The 21,751-nt window shown below is 41.6% G+C and overlaps 1 protein-coding gene across 1 annotated transcript in view; it reads right to left on the reverse strand.

Moving 5' to 3' along the window:
• The window catches only part of VMP1 (vacuole membrane protein 1), a 140,886-nt gene that overhangs the window by 11,766 nt on the left and 107,369 nt on the right, over positions 1-21,751 (reverse strand). The window contains exons 8-10 of the mRNA XM_038759374.1: positions 20,317-20,397; positions 17,528-17,644; positions 11,144-11,205 (exon numbers count right to left, since the gene is read on the reverse strand). Of these exons, the coding sequence (XP_038615302.1) occupies positions 11,144-11,205; positions 17,528-17,644; positions 20,317-20,397 (260 nt within the window). The remainder of the gene's footprint in view (positions 1-11,143; positions 11,206-17,527; positions 17,645-20,316; positions 20,398-21,751) is intronic.

Here is a 21,751-nt window from a genome sequence, read left to right on the forward strand (position 1 = left end):
CCCTTCCAAGGTATAACAGCTCAAGTAAAGAAGAATCTATCACCCAATCTTTCTGCACAGGCCGTTAATATTTACGACCCGTACACTCCCAGAGATTACAGAAAATAAAAACACACTCACTCCACTATCATCTCTAACGTGAAAGTACAACCTCTGCGTGTATCTTGGTTGTGTGGAAAATGCAATAATGTCGCATTAGGTAGCCCTCGAAGAAAGCGCAGGAAATGTTCTTCGGCTTGCAGACGGCAGCTTATGAGTTTTCCCTTCATTCCCTATGTAAAGACCAGCTGGGGTTAAAATAGTTGACTACTTAGTTTGGACGGGGCGAACTGGTTTGGGGGTGACTTGGGATATTCCCGCAACAGTGTAATCTCAGTGTTTGTCTCCTCTTGACCGTCAATTCATTACAGGCAGGGAACACGCCTGCTAATTTCTGTTGTAGTGTACTCTCCCAAGCGTTTAATACAGTGCTCTTCACATAGTAAGCAGTCAACAAAGACACGGTTGGGTAGGGACCGTCTCTATATGTTGCCAACTTGTACTTCCCAAGCGCTTAGTACAGTGCTCTGCACACAGTAAGCGCTCAATAAATACGATTGATGATGAAAGAAGGAAAAGAGCAAATTCAAGTTAAGAATAAAGCCCTTGGTGTTACTAATTGGATTTCAGTAGCCTCAGAATTTGCACTGCACAAGTTTAAAAGGGGGTAATGATAATGGTAGTAACAATAATTGTGTACTGGTTACGCACTTACTATGTGCCAGGCACTGTTCTAAGCTCTGGGGTGAATACAAGAAAATCAGGTTGGGCTCAGGCCCTGTCCCACATGGGGCTCACGGTCTTAATCCCCATTTTACAGTTGAGGTACCTGAGGCTCATACGGCAAGGTGGTACGGCAGACAAGTGGCAGGGCCTGGATTAGAACCCAGGTCCTTCCGTCTCCTAGACCCATGCTCTATTCACTAGGCCTTGCCGCTTCAGGATAGGGCAGTCGTGACAGGTCTGTGAAATTAAGGGGTTAGCACCTTTCTCCATCTAGCGAGTCGAAATCTTTTCGTCATCAATAATCAATTTTCTTATCATCATCAATCGTATTTATTGAGCGCTTACTATGTGCAGAGCACTGTACGAAGCGCTTACCATCTACTGGCATCATTGTTGAATCGTATCAATCAATGATATTTATTGGGTGCTTACTATGTGCAGAGCACTGTACTACGCACTTGGGAGAGTTCAATACAACAGAACCAGCACACCCGTTTTCTGCCCTTAAAGTCCACGTCTCTGTTTTCAAAATAAAAACGTCGTGACAGCTCAAATCAAGGTTTTCCCACCTTTAAATCTCTCGGCTTTCCCCCGACCCAGCTTTCAAACGTACACTAGTTGGGATTTAAGAGTTGGGATTTAACGGCAAACTTTCAGATCAAAACAAAATAAAAACATCGTGACAGCTCAAATCATGGTTTTCCCACCTTTAAATCTCTCTGCTTTCCCCCGACCCAGCTTTCAAACATACACTAGTTGGGATTTACGAGTTGGAATTTAACGGCAAATTTTCAGATCAAAACATCTCAAATTTCATTTGCATCTGTTCCCCCTTTCACACCGCACAACGGCCTCTGTGCTACCTCATTGTGTGCTGAGTGGTATTATACACGCGTTTCTCCAGCTCTGGTCAGAAATATCAGGTGCGCTGCTGTCCTTGAAGTGCTTCTACCACAGGCCTCTCGAAAATCATATTCCTGAACCGCCCTTGGCCATTCTGAGTAATTTCTTGGAGGAGTCAGGATGAACTGAACAGCAAGGCCCCCTGAGAGGCTGATTAGCAGCAGCTCCCTGAAACATACTCTAGTTTAGAAAAGCCGACGAACTAGAACCCTGGGCCCGGTCACAGGCCTTCGCCTCAGGAGCCAAGTGTGCTAGCATTTTTGTTAATGAAGGGCCAAAGCAAATCTGGGAGGCTTTAGCCAAGTGAGCAGGACCGGCTCTCATAATGGCTCTGTTCAAAATCAACTGATTTCTCTTATAGGAACTGAGTAAGTAAGTAAGGCCCTACTGAGAGCTCACCTACTCCAGGAGGCCTTCCCAGACTGAGCCCCTTCCTTCCTCTCCCCCTCGTCCCCCTCTCCATCCCCCCCATCTTGCCTCCTTCCCTTCCCCACAGCACCTGTATATATGTTTGTACATATTTATTACTCTATTTATTTTACTTGTACATTATCTATTCTATTTATTTTATTCTGTTAGTATGTTTGGTTTTGTTCTCTGTCTCCCCCTTTTAGACTGTGAGCCCACTGTTGGGTAGGGACTGTCTCTATATGTTGCCAATTTGTACTTCCCAAACGCTTAGTACAGTGCTCTGCACACAGTAAGCGCTCAGTAAATACGATTGATGATGAAAGATGGGGCTGGGGCCAACTTGCTGCGGACACAGACTGGGGCAGCGCTCACTGTTCTCCATCCTTGATCGGGTCGGAGGAGTCACTGGCTTAATGGGAACACCTGACAAGGACCCACAGTGCCACAAGGCCAGGGGAATGCAGGGAGCCCTCATCAATCAGTGGTATTTATTGAACATTTACTGTGTGCAGAGCACTGTGCTAAGCTTGGGAGAGGACGACAGAACAGAGCGGTAAAATCCAAAATTTAAATCAGTCCTATTTATTGGGTGCTTACTGTGTGCACAGCACTGTACTACGTGCTTGGAGGAGTATAGCACAACAGAGTTATGAAATTTAAAGACGCTAATGTTAGACTGAGGAAACAGTCACGGGCTGAACTTCCAATAACTTCAACTGGGTCAATGTTTGGATGCTTTACACCCACAGAAATCCCATTTTTCTACCACTTTGAGAAGATCAATCAATCAATCAATCGTATTTATTGAGCGCTTACTGTGTGCAGAGCACTGGACTAAGCACTTGGGAAGTCCAAGTTGGCAACATCTAGAGACAGTCCCTACCCAACAGTGGGCTCACAGTCTAAAAGGGGGAGACGGAGAACAAAACCAAACATACTAACAAAATAAAATGAATAGAATAGATATGTACAAGTAAAATAAATAAATAAATAGATGAAGATGAGAGGAAGGTGATGTGGCAAAAACTATGCTTGGTTTGGGGTAATTAACAATTAAGTTGTCAGCTTAAGTTTAAGACAGTATAGCTGTTGCAAAGGTTACTCTGGAAAGAGTTGCGGAATTGATCAGTGGACACCTTTACTCTTCAAATCAGCAATTCAACTTTTTAGGGCTAAAACCTATAAACCAAGTTATTCAATTTTTACTTCAAGAATGATGACATTCAAACTGGGGTGAAAGGCGGAGTAGAAATTTTTGAAACTGAGTATTAAATGGACCAAGTTAAGGTTTTGTTGTTTTTTTTTAAGCTGCTTTTCTTTTCAAACCTTGGCTGGGGATCAAATGGGCAAACCCTTCAGACAATATAAATTATATAACTACCACATCCTAGTAGCCTCATTTTAAATCGTATTGTGGGTTTGTGTTTTAGATCTGTTGGCAGTATTGATAGAATATACGATCTGGACTTGGAATCAGCTGTTAATGGATCTTCAATGCCTCTTTACATATGATTCAAATGAGTGTTTCTTAATTACAAACTTTTTCTGATTACTAAACTCTGCCATGCAACAGAGATCCAATAAGGAGGTTTTTAGAGAAGCAGCATGGCTTAGTGGATAGAGCACAGCCCTGGGAGTCAGCAGGACCTGGGCTCCAATCCTGACTCCACCACTTGTCTGCTGTGTGACATTGGGCAAGTCACTTAACTTCTCTGGGCTTCAGTTACCTCATCTGTAAAATGGGGGCTACGAGTATGAGCCCCATGTAGGACAGGGACTATATCCAACCCAATTACCTTGTATCTTCCCCAGTGCTTAATACAGTGCCTGGCGCATAATAAGTGCTTAACAAGGACCGTAATTATCATTATTATTTTTGTTTAGGTTTTCCACTTTGGAAGACACCACAGGTCCCCATAATTGTTTTTTTACACAAACGCCCCTGAAGCTTGACCATTCAGGGGCAGATTTTCTTTCTACAGAGGAGATGGCAGGAAATGGTCAGGCCTACACCACACATTCTCATCACTTCTCCATGCTCGGAGGAGTGGAAGCTGCATTAAGTTGTAAGCAGTTACTCATTGGCAAAGACCGTTTTCTTGACAGAGACAAGCCCCAACTTCTTCGGTTCAGTTTTCGGTGCTTCCTCCCAGAGGTTCCTCAACAGTAGGAAGCTGCAAAGGGGAGCCTGGAACATTCTGCCTCTGGCTTAAAGTCCCTGCTTGGCTCACAAGTCTGTGTATTCAGTGATTAAGTTATGGAAACAGTTCCTGGTGTGATAAAGTAAAAAGGTGAACTTTGCCTCCCAATAGGGAATTGGCACCATGGCAGTGGGCCACTGCTCCGTCGATGGTTGGCTGCAAGAAACGTGCCCACGGTTACTTTCTGGAAACTCCTACCCTTCATTACCAATCCCTAAAATCTGGTCATTTGAACGACCAGTTCAAAGCATAGCCCGTATCAGCAATAACCCCAGTTATTTCCCTGGGCACATTTTTTAGGGAGGAGCCCAAAGAGTACCCTGAAAGATTAAAAGGAAATCCAAAGCACGGCTAACGTACTGCTTGAAATTATCCTCTTAGGTCTGCTTAAGGGACGAACTTGTAACACAGACCAGTCACAGATCCCACCTCCGGCTAGGCCCGTGCAAGGGAAATACCGCCAGGGTCGGCACATAAAGCTTGGCTTTGTGTTGACACCCTTCTTATATTCCATATTTGGGGACGGTCTTTCGGATCTTCTCGCAAAATGCAAACCATTTATTCATTCAATCGTATTTATCGAACGCTTACTGTGTGCAGAGCACTGTACTAAGCGCTTGGGAAGTAAACCAAATGGCTTTAGTAGCCCAGGAGGCCCAGAGAGCTGGGCTTGGAAACTTTCACCTCACTTCCTCAGGTCCTTACTCAGAGCCCTCTCTTCTAACATCCTCCTGCAGAACTCTGCAAGCCAGTTACCCGCCCATGGTAGAGAAGCCATCTGGTGTACGAGGTGGTTAGTCAGAAGTGTGGGACATCCTCCTACCCCTTTCCTGTTGCCACTCTGTCTGCCAGCCTGCCTCACCTCCCTCAAAACAGAATGGGCCTCGTCCTCAGGGCAATAAGCGCTGTTCCACTTCTTCAGAAGTCATAATTTAATCAGTTACGGATGAGCAGATTTGACCATTTGGGAAGCCTGGTGTCTGTTAAATATCAATAGACTGACGTGCACATCTTACTAGAGTTGGGACCTTGTGCCTGAGCCTTGAAGGATAAGTAGTGAAGAAGCTTTCCCTCATTTCTAATGCCACAAAAGTTTACTTTCTAGATTTGACAAGGAAGGGGATCCATTCTCTATGCTTAAAATTAAGTGTTATATTATAATTATGCATTCTCTAATTATAATGAACAACTATGATGTTTAGACTGTGATGTTTAACTTTTAGACTGTGAGCCCACTGTTGGGTAGGGACTGTCTCTATATGCTGCCAACTTGTACTTCCCAAGCACTTAGTACAGTGCTCTGCACACAGTAAGCGCTCAATAAATACGATTGATGATGATGACGATGATGTTTGCTAAGCACATAAAATATGTCAAGCAATGGCGTACATTAAAAGCTAATCATGTCGGACACAGTCCCTGCCCTATATGGGGGCTGGCTTTGAATCTAGGTAGGCGGGAGAACAGTTATCGAATCCCCGTTTTACACAAAGGCACAAAGATGTTAAAGGAATTGCCCAAGCTCAGACAGCAGGCAAATGGCAGAGCCGAGAATGGAACGCATGTCCTCTGTCGTCCCGGCCTATACTCTTTCCACTAGGCCAAGCTGATCCTCTTTGTCTTTATTTTTTCCTTAAGCCTAAAACATGTTTTCATTTTGCTGTGTGTGCCTATCCTTAGCAAAAAATGTATAGGACCTTTAGAACTGGTCCCTTACCAAAACTCACTGTCAAAGGCAACCCAAAGCATTCTAGACAACAACATAGGGGGCTGGGGATACTATCAATCAATCGATGGCATTTATTGAGTGCTTGTGCTGTGCAGGACACTGTTCTAAGTGCATGGAGAGTACAATACAACAGGGTGGGTACACACATTCCCTCCCACAATGAGCTTATAATCTTGAGGGAGAGATGGACGTTACCATAAATGAATGAATTATGGATAAAATAAAGCAAGATGGAAGACTCCTGATCCATACCGTACCAGTAAGAAACATTCAAATCTGCAATCTTCCCCTACAAAAGTTTATTTTCTCCTGTCTTGCGGGCAGCAACTAAAGAGTATAAAATGAAATCACCACCAAGTGCAGCTGAAAGATAATTAACCAAAACCACTGCAGACCAGGTGCCAATAGTAGCTCTCCCTTTAATAATAATAATTATGGTATTTATTAAGCACTTACTATGTGCCGGGCACTGTACTAAGTCCTGGATTGGATACAAGCAAACTGGGTTGGAAACACGTGGGGCTCATAATCTTGATCCCCATTTTACAGTTTAAGTAACTGAGGCACAAAGAAGTGAAGTGTCTTGCTGAAGGGGACACAGCAGACAAGTGGCAGAACGGGGATTAGAACCCATGACCTTCTGACTCCCAAGCCCAAGCTCTCGCCACTGTTCCATAGCTATAATTCTATCTATTCTGACGGTTTTGACACCTGTCTACATGTTCTGTTTTGTGGTCTGTCTCCCCCTTCTAGACTGTGAGCCCGATGTTGGGTAGGGACCGTCTCTATATGTTGCCGACTTGTACTTCCCGAGCGCTTAGTGCAGTGCTCTGCACACAGTAAGCGCTCAATAAGTATGATTGAATGAATGAATGAATGCTGCTTCTTTAGGAATCAAGGCTAAAAGGAGACCAGGATTGACAGGCCATAGTCACAGCCAGTAGGCAACTGAAGAGGCCTTCCGATCAGTTGACTACAAAAAAACCATTTTAAAGCAAACCCTTTCGCTTTATTTCAGTGAACATGAGGTATTGAAAATATACAAACTGCACTAAAGACCTCTTTTTCTGTCTGTATTTTCACCTGGTACATCTCTTTCTCTGTCTCACAGCCGCCTAACCTCATTTCCAGTCTGAGCTACTACTATCTGTCTCTTGCCTATCCATCAGTTTCTCTCTGTCCCTGCAATTTATCAGCTCCTTAATTGCAGTACTTAGCTTTGAAAAGTGTTGCCTGAGAGACACTCCCTCCCCTGAAAGGCCACGTCGAGGTTTGCCAGATTTTTGCTGGAAAGAATTGATTATATTGTCCAAGGACCAGAATGTTAGCCGAGTCCCGTTATTTGTGATATAACGTAACACTTACTAGAATTTAGTTCTTTTGTTACACTGCAAATTTGAACCAAAAAGGAAAACTATTGGAGAAAATGCAAAAGAAAAAAAAGAAGGCCAGTGAATGACTGTACAGAAAAATGCAGTGATTCTAATAGCTGTCTTACAAAATGGCCTGCCATGCTAAAGACAGAGTGCCCCAAATCAAGAGACAGATAACTGGGGTTAAATTGAACAGGAACATTGTCTATCTGCAAAAAAACAAGCAATCAGACCATGTCCCTCTTTCTTTTTTAAAAGAGAACAGCTTATCTATTTATAAGAGTTCTTGTCTAGATGATGAAATCACAAGTTCAGACCTCCCAATAACTCTTCTCCAGCCAGTCTTCTGTCTAGGCTTTGGTGAGCCTGTTCATTAATTTTCATTTGAGCAATCGGCTCTCACAATATTCCTTCTTTAAAAAAAAGTGTTTTTCAGGAAAAATTCTACCAGTCAAGCTGACAGAGAAAATGTGCTTAAAAGATAATGCCGGGTTTGCAGATTAAAACTGTACTCTGCTTGGTACTCTGCAGTGAAGAACAAACCTCACCAGACAAGTCTGTTTATAATGTTCTATATACCATACAAGAGAGAAATTGATGAGGTAATCCCAGCAGACAGAGCAGGGGAAAACTTGAGGATACCACGACATTCCAACATCTGTCTCCTGAGAACATTTTTGAACCATGACATCAACCATCTAATTTAATAAAATTCTGACTCCAGTAGAAGTCTTGAATATGTTAAAGTAACCTGATGCAAAACTATCTCCGAGACAAGAAGAGTATTGATTTTGGAGAAACGGGAGGGAGTTCCATAGTGGTTTTGGCCAAGGCTAGCCAAAAATACTTTCAAAAGTAATCTTAATTTTTTTATGGAACTCATTCAGCCCTTCTTATGGGCCACGTACTGAACTAAGTGCTGAGGGAGATACAAGATAATTCGGCTGTGCCCAATCCCCAGAGCTCATGGAGCTCACGATCAAATGGGAGGGAGAATAGGGGATGAATCTTCATTTTACAGATGAGGTAACTGAGGCACAGAGAAGTTAAGTGATTTGCCCAAGGTCGTTTGACATGTGGTGGAGCTGGAATTAGACTCCGGGTCCGCTGACACCCAGGCTTCTGCTCTTTCTACGAGACCACACTGCTTTCCTGCATTGTGTACTAATCCACTGTTGGTCAAAAATTAGAGGTACCGAGATCAATTATGGTGCTAATGAGCGTTCTGAGAAGGCGTATAAATATAAAGGAATGAGCCCAAATCTCAATCAGGAGATCTGGGCTTTGCTACTGACTCAATGTTGTTACCTTGGTTAAGTCCCTAAATCTCTCTGTGCCTGCTTCCCTGCTAATTAACAATTAATGATATCCGACACGCATAATTTACAAGGATATTGTGAGGATAAAAGATGTAAAATATTAAGATGGAACAGACGGTATAAATTCAGGTAGAATTATTTATTCTTTTCAAAATATGTTAAACTTCCAACTTAAAATTTTAAATTTGCTGCAACGTATTCCTTGAACTCTCCAATGAGGCAGGTAAATATCAAGGTGCCAAGAAATAAAAGCCTACAGTAAGAGATACCCACTAAAATACTAGAAAACTTTAGTGTGCTAGATTCAACTGACATGTTTACCAGCTGAGAAAGCTCTTAACTTGACTTGCTCCACTATTAAAAGTCCCAAGATTATGTTAATTGGATGTGACCTGCATGGCACCCAGAGGAAAATTTCAACTTTTTGGGTAGCGATTCCCAGAAATTCCTAGAGTTTATGGAAAAAAAAATAGATACGGTTCCTGCAAGTAAATGAGGGAAAAATATTTCACCACTCTTCACACTGAATGAAAGTTCCTAAATAACAAGGGTCAAAAAAATGTATTTGGCTTCTCTTCAATTTAGTAAAAACTTGTCATCTTTCACAGGCGAGGTAAAAGATACGATCAACTAAACAAAATGGGGATTTTCTTTGCTCTGCAATTTGATCAAAATGAAACCCATGCTTTTGTGACACTGCCACTTAGAACTGATCTGACTCACTTCCTAAAACTAAAGATGGGAAAATAAAACCATTTGTTCAAACCAGGTACAGTTTATCCCTAAAAAAAAAATGCAACTCCCTCTCAAAAAAAATTTAAAAAAACTAAAAATCAACCCAAAAAACTTTATCTGATGAAAGAATATGTTCATAACTGATTATTTGTTATAGTATTACAAATAATTCCCTCATCCTGGCTGTGAAAGTTTTGAAAACTCATTCAAATGAATTTCTGACTTGCAATCTGCAATTGGAAATTTATGAAATGCAATCTCACTTTAATAAAAATTCAAGACATTGGTACCAAATTATCAGAAAGACCTTTACACTGTAAAAATGCCAAAGCCTCGTTTGGGCTTATGTTTGGCCCAGCCTGGAAGCAAGCAGGTGGACTTGAGGAAATGTTACCCAGTGGAAACAGAACAGGTCTAGGAGTAAAAGGACTTAATTTTTAATCCCAGCTCTAGCACTTGCCTGCTCTGCATTTGATCTGGGGCAAGTTACACCATCATCATCGTAATTGTGGTAGTCGCTAAGCGCTTATTACGTGCCAAGCACTGTACTAAGTGCTGGGACAGATTCAAGACAATCAGGTTCCTCATAGGGCTCACAGTGTAAGTAAAAGGGAGAAGAAGAACTGTACCCCCGTTTTTGCAGAAGAGGGAACAGAGGCCCAGAGAAGTTATGTGGCTTGCCCAAGGTCACACAGCAGGTACATGGCAGAGCTAGGATTAGAATCCAGGTCCTCTGACTCTTTCCACTAGGCCATGCTGCTTCTCACTTCCCTGGGTCTCAGTTTCCTCATCTGAGCAATGGGGATTTAATATCCATTGTTCCTCCTACTTAGATAGAGAGATGTGGGAAAGGGACTATGTCCATCGCATCTTCTACCTATCCCAGTGCTTAGTACAATGCTTGGCACAAAGTAAGCACTGAAGTATTTGTGATATTAACAGATACACAGATACTGTTTTTGATAGTCTTTTTTTTGAAATGGTATTTGTTAGGTGCTTCCTATGTGCCAGCTAAGTGCTGGGGTAGATACAAGCTAATCAGGTTGGACACAGTCTTTGCCCCACAGTCTTAATCCCCATTTACAGATGAGGTAACTGAGGCACAGAGAAATTGAGTGACTTGCCCAAGGTCACACAGAAGACAAGTGGTGGAGCTGGGATCAGAACCTAGGTCCTTTTGACTCCTAGGCCATGCTGCTTTCAAGTTCCCTTCAATAATAATAATAATAATAATAATAATAATGATAATAGCATTTGTTAAGTGCTTACTATGTGCAAAGCACTGTTCCAAGCGCTGGGGGGATACAAGGTGATCGTTGTCCCACGTGGGGCTCACAGTCATCATCCCCATTTTACAGATGAGGTAACTGAGGCTCCGAGAAGTTAAGTGACTTGCCCAAGGTCACACAGCAGACATGTGGCGGTGCTGGGATCCCAAGTATTCAATGGGAAGACACAAAAGTGACTCAAAGAAAGCCAAACATCAGTCATCTACATACACACTACTCCATTTCGAGAAAGGAGGTGACAGCATCTCGAATAAAATCCAAGGTGCCAAATATTCCTACTCAGAAGGTTTTTGTTTTTCCGTAAACCATGAAACCCTCTGTTACGGAATCCTTACTCCATTTCGGTTTTTTTCTTTTTGCAAGACGGTTCCCTCCCATTCAGACCCTGAAGGCACTAGACTGTCATAGAATTACTCACCCAATGAGGGCCACCATCTGCTCCACTATGTGTTTGCTGAAGGTTATAATGACGAAGAGTTTCTGTAAGAAGGAAAATATCAGTCACAAGAAGTATTTCATGTCAGAAGAGTGTGATACGAACTGTGATCCTTTGTGTCCTCGCTTCCACTGTTAAAAGGTGAAGTTCTAGCTCTGGTTTGTTTTCTGTTTTGTTTCGACCTCTTACAAAGACTTCATGCAGCAAAAAGCAGATGGCAGGGACAAAGTGCTACTTATTTCAAATTTACACTGTTCCCTTCCTTGTTCTTCCCAAGTGAGGAGTATTTCTCAAGCACTACCCTGGACCTCTTTCCAAGTATACATCAAGGTCATAACTGTGTCTGCATGGAAAAAAGATTAGTCATCAAACCACTGGCGGGGAAGAGGCTGCCGGACATTCTGGAACATCTTGAAGAGTGTGACCAAGCTACTGGGTTATGAGACACTGCCTGGTTTGGCAACAACCCCCCTTCCCCTTAACCCCGCACCCCCTTCCCCCTCCACACAAACCAGCAGGCTTTCAGGGCCTCTGAAAGCTATCCCATGCAGCGCAGATTTTTCTTCCTCAGAATTCATCAATTTAGCCTCACTGTTCTAGACTATGATCTGCCTGACCTCCCCATTTAAAATCTGATGCGCTTGTAGCAAGGGTTTGTGTTTTAATTAATGGGTTTTATCTGTCCCCTGGGTCAATAAACGCTATTTTCTGGTTGTGAAACATATTATCCTAAAGTGCCCACATGCTCAAGTACATTTCTTGAGATATTCTGCTACTAGTATGGCTTGATTAAAAGAGGCCCAAGTTCTAATTTCAGTTTCTGCTACTTGCCTCCTCTATGACGGTGGGCAAATCAGTTACCCAGTCTGTGTCTCTGTTTCCTCATCTGTAAAAGAGGGATGAGATAGCTATTTACCTTACCATTTAGACTGGAAGCCCCATGTGGGATGAAAACTGTGTCCTATCTGATTATCTTTTGTCTACTTCGGTGCCTAGCACAGGTCTAGGTATGTTAGAACCATTTAATAAATACTATCATCCATCATTATTATTACTAATGCTAAAATGCTCATAAGGTCATTATTCATATTATATTTTAAGGTTTCATGTTTTGCAGGCTCCCCGATAAATCATTGCCATTGGATAAGACTGGGCACCATACACATATGGTGATGGAGATTTTTCTCAACAGATATCGATTTGGTGACCGTCAAACAAGGAGAGTGGGAACACATACAAAGGTAAAACCATTAAAAGAGAATCCTTCTAGGGTTCAAGTGACAAATCAGTTAAATTCAAATACACACTCTCAGCTAATAAACAGACCCAGTTACAAGCTTTCCCTGTGACCATTTCCACACTCTCTGGTTATTGCACAACTGTATTGCTCAAAGACAAAACAGCTCTATTATCTTTTATGTGTGTAGCAGACTGAGTATGCACTGTGCTACGCAAGATACAAAATGTGCCAGCCATGGAAAAACATCTCCCTTAAAGTATCGCTCAGTCTGGAGATCTAAATGGGAACATTATAATACAAATACAAATGTCCCCCCACCCCCGGCCCACCAAGTAAAACCTGACAATGGTCTTACTTTGGGATTGCAAAGATGGTGAAAGAGAATTGAGAGTGGAAGAGAAAGAGCTTTGCGTAGGCCTGCGGCCAGGCTCAGGCTGGTATTGGGAAGCTGGGAAAGTTGGGATAGGGCTTGATCTCGACCCAGAACAGGTTGGGACAAGGGTTAGACTGACTCAGTGGAAATAATCCCGGTGGCCACAGCCTAGGTAGGCTACCCAAGGTTGAATCTGGCTCTGAGTAGTTTTTTATTTCGTTGGAGCACAGACAAAGTTGCTTGTGAAGGAGGGTAATGAAGGAGCTTCTGTTCCTCTCCCTTTCCCTCTCCTCTTCCTCCTCCTCGAGCGTTTTGGACAGCCACTTTCTGGGACGAATTTGGAGCCAGAGTAGCGCTAGGCCTGCCTTCTCCTTCTAGCAAGTATGGAGGACAGGATGGTGCCCAGAAATTGGTGTGCTCCCACTGGACCGCAAAACCTGACAGCTATGGAGGGTTCCCTCCCCATCTCTTCATCTCTTCCCGGAATTCAGAGTCCAAAAGAGGAAGAACAGGGGCTGTGCCGAGTTTAGGGTTGACACAATGTCGGGTGGAATTAGTTGAGTCAGGCCAGAGACTTGAATTTGACCTTTGCAAGTCTACTGAGAAGCACCATGGCCTTGTGGAAAGAGTCAGGAGATCTGGGTTCGAATTTCAGATCCTCTTGCGTGATCATGGGTGAGTCACTTGACCACTCTGTACCTCAGTTTCCTCATCTGTAAAATAGGGATTAAATACCTGTTCTTCCTCCCCTTTAGCTCCTGAGCACCATGTGGGACAGAGACTGATCTGCTTATATTTACCCAGTGCTTAGTACAGTGCTTGGCATATAGCAAGCACTTAAATTCCACAATTAGTATTAGTGTAATTTTTTTATTTTTATCGGAAGGGTAGGGTGTTTGGTGCGGTTGAAGCTGGCTGAGTGGGAAGCAAATTCAGAGGAAGGGAAGGGATCCTTCCTCATAAGAAGGATTTCTGCACTGATCAAGGGAGAGCCTTCACTTTAATCGCTTCCAGGGAGAAAATGAATTGTTACCATAATCTGCCTGCCAGGCGAGGGGCCTCGGGAGGGATGAGGAGGAGGAGGAGGGAAGGAGAAAGGAGATTAGATTATTGAAGTTCCTGAAGGACATCTGACAAGTGTGAAGGCACTAATGAAAATGGCTTGAGGTAGACGATGTAGGGAGGAGGTCTCAAGCATAGAAGCAAAAGACAGCCTAGCAGGAGGACCCAGAGAAGGAGACTTGATAGTGTGTTTGAGAACAGGATGATTGGGAGTTTTTTTTCCCCCCGTTGTATTTAAGCAATCAGTAGTTTTCATGGTTGGAGATGTTTACAGTATCAACTAAAAGTCCTTACCAAATGCTGAGAAATGTTTGTTGCCTAAGCTACATCTGGATGGACAACAAGTTACGTGCTTTCATGCAGTATGTCATTATGATATAATGGAACATAAACATATTCTTTAGTCTCAGTGTAAGAAAGAAACCTCACAATTCTTTCTTATGGTGATATAATTTGGTTTTTGCGTCTTCCACAAGGTCCAATAAATCTTAATCAGATAAACAGATTTCATAAACAACCACTCAAATCCACAGAAAGCAAGACACTTCTATGAAAGTGTAAACACTAAGTTTCCAGAATAAGGAACCAACAGCAAACTGTGTATTACAAGTGACTTTTAGCTTAAAACTAGTGGGAGTAACCTTATCATATTTCAGTCAGGAAATAAAAGTACTCTGGAAAGCAAGGAAAGGTAGCCCCTTTTCAAAACAAATTTAAACACAGGATATAAGAAATGCTATTGCTGGGGCACAATTAATAATTCAACCAGCCCACTACTCTGTCTCTGACATAGGTACCAAAGGATGCCACGAGGAAAAATAAGAGGGTTAACCTGCTGATAACCATCCCCATGGTTAGAGACAGGCTTTCTAACATTACTAAATTTGACCCTTAATAACACAACATGGACTTGTTCATGAATCTGCCTAAATCTTTCTGGACCCTTCAAATTTACCTATTTTTTCCCTCTAGTAATCCATTATGAACTTCTCATCTATGAATGTATCCAAATCTTTGATATTTTCTGCATTTACATCATCCTAAAGTAACTCATTTTAATGCTCACCACCAGTCATAAAGAATTGTTTCCTTTAAGGTTTCCTTAAAATCCATTCCCTTCAGGCTTCAATAATAATAATAATGGCATTTGTTAAGCGCTTACTATGTGCAAAGCACTGTTCTAAGCGCTGGGGAAATTACAAGGTGATCAGGTTGTCCCACGGGGGGCTCACAGTCTCAATCCCCATTTTTCAATGGGTGACCCCCTCTCCTAGTGATGTAGTATTTGGTGAATAGCAATTCTATGTTTGCCCTGCCCACACCCTTCATTATTCTGCAGATTTTAATCACGTCCTCTCTCACCTCTTTCCACTCTGGTTCATCTTAATGTTTTCATTGCAACCTTGTTTGGAAGCTGCCCTCTCCATCACTGTCCTTCCCGGTATCCGGTGAACAGAACTGGATATTACTATTCCAGGAGCAAATGACAATAGTTTTGCATAAGTGGCAAAAGCCTGCTTTGTGTTTGGGATATCCTTGCGCATAATGTGCAACACTTTGTTCCTTCAACTTATATCCTTGTTCTTCCTCTGCATGCACTGCAAGCAAGGGCAGTGTCTTTTGTTTCTGTTTATATTCTCCCCAAATCTTAGTGCACTGCTCTGCTTACAGTGGGTTGTAATCCTGGCTCCGCCACTTGTCTGCTGTGTGACCTTGGGCAAGTCACTTAACTTCTCTGGGCCTCAGTTTCCTCATCTGTAAAATGGGCATTAAGACTGTGAGCCCCATGTGGGACAGGTACTGTGTCCGACCCAATTATCTTGTACCTACCCCAGTGCTTAGTACAGTGCCTGGCACATAGTAAGCACTTAAATACTGCAATTATTACTATTAATAATAATAATAATAATAAAAAATACCATTGATTTAATTTTTTGGCTGCAGGTCACACTGAACTGTTGGTCTGAAGGAACATTAAACAACCTCTCCATGATTGCTCTCTTGAGTTGTGACTGACAGCTCAGAATACATCTTTATGGCAATTATTTTTTCCTAGTCATATTCCCTTAGACATGCTCACACTGAATTTCATTTGAACTTTTCTGCCTTTTAAACTTTCTGAGACCTTCCTGCGGTTAGTCCCCATCAGCACAGCACATTACCTCCTGGAAACGTTTTGTATCATTTATGAACTTGGAGATTTCAATGAGCACTCCCTCCTCCAGGTCAAACTGGTTATGGAAAAGGGAAAATACCTGAATGTGATTCACTAGTATGCTCACTACAGAATTAAAAGCAATTCTCTGCTTTAACAGATCTTCAAGACAGTGGACTGAAATCTGATTGAAAGACAACCTATTGGTTAGAGGGAAGATTATATTCTCACATGCTACAAAACCATAGCTTGTCTTCCTCATTCTAATGCAATTTTTTACATTTAGCTAATATTTCACTATTGAGCGGGCGGAAGCATTTCAGCTTAATGCCTAATTAATTCACAAATCTAAAATACAATAATTAGTAACACAGCTATTATTATTATTATTACTGTTTTATTTGTTAAGCACTTACTATGTGTCAAGCAATGATCTAAGCGCTAGGGTAGATAGAAGTTAAACAGGTCAGATAGAGTCCCTGTCCCACATGGGGCCCAAAAACTAAGTAGAAGGGAGAACAGGCATTGTGTCCCCATTTCACAGAGATGGAGATTCAGGCACAAAGAAGATAAAGGACTCTATTTATTTATTTTATTTGTACACATTTATTCTATTTATTTTATCTTGTTAATACGTTTTGTTTTGTTGTCTGTCTCCCCCTTCTAGACTGTGAGCCCGCTGTTGGGTAGGGACCGTCTCTACATGTTGCCAACTTGTACTTCCCATCATCATCACCATCAATCGTATTTATTGAGCGCTTACTATGTGCAGAGCACTGTACTAAGCGCTTGGGAAGTACAAATTGGCAACATAGAGAGACAGTCCCTACCCAACAGTGGGCTCACAGTCTAAAAGGGGGAGACAGAGAACAAAACCAAACATACTAACAAAATAAAATAAATAGAATAGATATGTACAAGTAAAATAAATAGAGTAATAAATATGTACAAACATATATACATATATACAGGTGCTGTTCCCAAGCGCTTAGTACAGTGCTCTGCACACAGTAAGCGCTCAATAAATACGATTGAATGAATAAAGGACTTGACCGAGGTCACACAGTGGGTGGAGCTGGAATTAGAACCCCTCTTTCCACTACCGTTTGATTTATTAATTGACAGTGAATGGGAAAGTTATCTGCTAGTTCAGGGTCCAGGAAGGCTGATCAAGGAAAATCTTGCAGGCATAAGTAACAAAATAAGCATGCATGTCTTCCAAAGGAATGCTCACCTTCAATACAAAGTACCTCAGCTGGTAAAAAGCTGTATGTTAATAACTTGGCTCTGCACTAATATCCAGAGTGGTATAGACAGTGAAGCTTACTGAATTGTTTTAGCGGCCTAATTTCCAGAAAAATAGTACCTAGCAGAATATCTTTTTTAGCGGAATCGTCAAGTGGCATGCTACCCTACTACTGCAAGGCAATCTGCTATCCAAGAAGGAGCACGACAGTGATCTCCAGAGCCTATGATTGGCTCTGGGATGTTTCCCGGTTCCCTGAATTTGGGCATGAGAACAGAATCTGCAGTTACCTGGATGTGCATTTTAACTATTGCTTTTCCAATCAGGGTGGCGCCGAAGAAGGTCCAGAAAGGAACAAGGAAGTGACCACATGTTATCCCCGCTAGATCGAACAGAGGATTTGGAATCTAAAAAGGGAGACAGAGATAAAGATGACAATAATTAATGTCCCGGTCTGACGACAATACTGATTCTTAAACTTCTCAAACTATGAAATAACCCTCCTCTGCCCCAGCCATTTCCCGAAGGAGCACAAGTCCTCTACTTTGTAAGGGTAAAGATGGTCAGTGACACGGAGACTATGGATCACCAGGGTGGTATCTAGGTTGGAACCTTTCTTGCTACACGTTTCCAAACCTCAGAGCTCCTGGTGTTTAGCGGGGTCCCAACCACTGGCAAGCTCATTGTCATCCCCAATTTTCCAATGGCTGAGACCTCTCCGGTTCTGCTCATATCACTGAGACTGAAAGGATAGATCAGTTGGACTCCCTACTAGCTTAGCTTCCTTCACCTGGTGCTTGCTCTTGCACTGGCCAAGTTGTTTCATTTAACGCTAGACAATTCGTGGGACGAGGGCAGGGGGATGGGAGGGGGAGAGTTCAGAGGAACCCACTGGTCAAAGCCAGATTACTAACACATGTGGGCTGAAATAAGAATTTCCTTCTAAGAGCCCTCAAGAAGTCTCTTTAACATCCTAATGGATAGTTTAAAAATACGGTACGTTTATCCCGAAATACAACTCTAGATAGATGTGCTGCTGCCTTTCCGGCATTTAGAAGCCCTTTCATTATTTGTATTTAAATTATGTGACTGGGTCCCAAGGGCCTTTAGCTATAGGGCATTTTTTAAAAATAGAATCAAGTGTAGACACATTACAGCTATGCAGTTTTGGATATGCTTTGAATAGACAGAGTCCCAGACAAAGACCTGATTCACACCAAATACCTTTTCCAAACATCCCCCTATTTCAAGAACATTAACGGACATTTTTGTGTAGGAATGCACCGAAACCACAAGCTAGCTGGGTACTCTATCCATTTGCTCCCCAAGACCTGCAATGACCCTTGTGATCTTGAGCACTCATGTCTGAATTTAATATTTTCAGCTTTAAAACTAGACAAAATAAAGCTTATTGGTTTACACAACAAATGTCATCCATGTTCACGTTCTATAGAAAAAGTTAAAACTCTCAATAGAAGCATTTGTTTGTTAAAAAAAAAAAACAACCCATTTCATTACCAAGTCTTTTCTCACTTCCACATTCAAATGTCCTTCCCTGTTTGATGCAACCTCACTACCTCTGAATCAGATGATCAGTCAGTCGTATTTACTGAGCACTTACTGTATGCTGGGCATGAACTAAGTGCTTGGGAGAGTTCAATATAACAGAGTTGGTAGACATATTCCCTGACCACAGAGACTCACAGTCTAAGAGGGGAGACAGACATTAATATCAACAAATAAATTAAAGATATGTACATAAATGCTGTGGGGCCGAGGGAAGGGTAAATAAAAGGAGCAAATAATCTAAAACAAAGACAAGGCATTTGTTCCTCATTCTACTCTCCCCTTTTTATATGCTGAAATGAACATTTGGAATAGAGGATAGTGAAATTAAACTTTCAGAACACGTCAGATATCCCCTTTTTTGGTTATGTCTGTTTTGAACCAAGTTATGATGAATTATATTGTTGGGTGTGCACAGCTTTTATTCTTTTTACTTAGAATAGAAAGCAAAGTTGGACTTTAATAGAGTTATAGATGGCCTGTGAAGCTCTCTGATACGTACAAATAAGTGCAGCCCATTATTTCTGGAAAATGACTATGGGGAAATTTCACTAAACATTAGAAAAATGCTAAAGGCTTAGCAATTATGACACAGCCAATCGAGCTAAAGGCTATATTTTTTGCTGCCTACCGTACATTTCCAAAATATTAATTCTGGGTAAGACAGAGAGCCAGATTTTTGATTTGCAGTGGTTCTGATGAAGGCAATGACAGAGGAGATTACAAAAGGGAAAAAAAATTAAACTGCAATAAAAAAAATACCAATTTATCCAGTTCATCTGCGTAGTCACTGCCAGTTTCTAGTGGTTAAGTTTATAAAATCAAAGGGGTTACTCTTCATAACTACCCCAATCAACACACCCCCTCTCAAACAACTGTAATTATTTTTTAATATAATGGAAATTGTCAAGCATCGACTCCCTAAGAGAATCTATCATTTACCAAGCTGAAATATTCAAGGTGCTAACTTGGTTTTAAGTTTTTACGACTACTTAATGAAACATGCCCTGAAACCTTCCTTAACCACACTCTAACCGTTTCCAATAATCAGATACGAGTTAAGATAGGAGCTTGCTTCATTTTAATAGGTTTCATTTTGACTATTTCCACCATGCAACTAATCATTAAACTTTAGAAATATTTGACCCATCTACATCTTTATGGAAAACACTGAGTCATTACTATTGGCTTAAAGGAACTTATTCATGGACAAGATGGTTTTAAAAGTTTTTCCTCTCACTGAGGTAAGTTAAACCTGAATTCATCATTATGGGATGGAACGTTTAAAGGTCAAAAAACAAAACCCTAGCTCACTCCATGAAAAATATCAAATAATAAGCAAGATGAATGATTAACAGGAGTTGTCCTACCTCAGCACTTGGGCTGTAGAAAATAAGCAAGTGACACATTTCCTGTCCACAAAATTGGTCTGCTCCACTAATAGCATTTCTTACGTTCTCATGTTAAATGAACACTTCACTGACATTTTTCATTCTTGATAAAATTAACTTACTGAAGCACAGGCCAGAATCCCCAAAAATCCAACCTTCTGAACTAGGTTCTGGACAGCCAACTTCGCTCGGGAGGCAAAGTCCTTAGAAAAAGAAAACACAGAAATATTTGTAAATGAATGGATGGTGAGTGCTACTTAAAGTACCATATACATTTGTAGTATCCCATAACTCAACATTTTATTCCATTTATGCCATAAAACAGGGATAAACAGAAATCGGACATCAATTTAAATCTACCGTTCGGCACATATTTCCAACTTGGATTAGTCAATTTCCTGGAATTGCACTAATTAAAACGATGTTTTATGTCAGATCATGGATAAGCCTCCATACATTTATTACAGTCTCTTGCTCCTACCACGACTATTATCTCTTCCCTTCCTGGGCCCATGCTACTGCTGCATTAATATTCAGTTAGATAATTGAAAGTTTCAATAAGACTTCTACTGAAAACCTTTCAGGGATGGATAGACAGAGATTTTCCCTGACAAATAACCTCACCGCTCACTTGAAAGGTTTGCCCTGCTGGCTTGGACAGCCCAGCTCTCTCTCCAATTAACAGAATGGTGAAATGTATTTCAGGAATTAAAACATAATTCTACTCCCAGTCAAAATAAAATCCAACAGAAGTATGCTTTGGGAAAAATATGCTGAGCAGTATGTCCACCTAAGAGTTGGCCACGGGGAAGCAATGAGGTCTAGTGAATAGGGCAGGGTCCTGGGAGTCACTTGTTTGCTGTGTGACCTTGGGCAAGTTACTTAACTTCTCTGTGCCTCACTTACTTCATCTGTAAAACGGGGGTTAAGACTGTGGGCTCCATGTGGCTCACACTTTGTTTTCAGGTACTCAAAGTGGCAGGGAACTGGACATCTGTCTCTTTCCTCCTGAAACACTTTGAAGAGGGCTTCCTGAGAACTAGCCTTTCTACAGTATTAATAATGATGGTATTTGTTAAGTGATTACTATGTGCCAAGCACTGTACTAAGCGCCGGGGTGGATACAAGCAAATCAAGTTGGACACAGTCCCTGTCCCACATGGGTTCAACTGCCCAGCAGACGCTTGGAAACACTTGAGGTCACAGTACACGTTGTTATCAAGCACAGATCTTATTTTCCTGGTGGAAAAATCAGTTTCCTCAGCCAAAAAGATACAAAAGAATTACCTGGGAAAGACTCCTGTTGGAAACTTTATCAGACATAAATTGGGCTTTAAACCCATTAAACATAATTGCATTGTCATAAGTGTGCAGTGTCAATACAAGTAGGCTGTGTAGGTTTCTCTTATAATCATTTTAAAAAGCTGTCGCTATTTCAACACCTCAAAATTTAACAGCCTACCCTACAATAAAATTGGAATCAATGGAATATTTCAATCCATATATGAGTTATCCAGGGAAAATGGAGGAAGGGCATTTTCATTATTCCCAAATCAG

This window comes from Tachyglossus aculeatus, chromosome 17, assembly GCF_015852505.1.
Source record: "Tachyglossus aculeatus isolate mTacAcu1 chromosome 17, mTacAcu1.pri, whole genome shotgun sequence".
Classification (NCBI taxonomy): domain Eukaryota; kingdom Metazoa; phylum Chordata; class Mammalia; order Monotremata; family Tachyglossidae; genus Tachyglossus; species Tachyglossus aculeatus.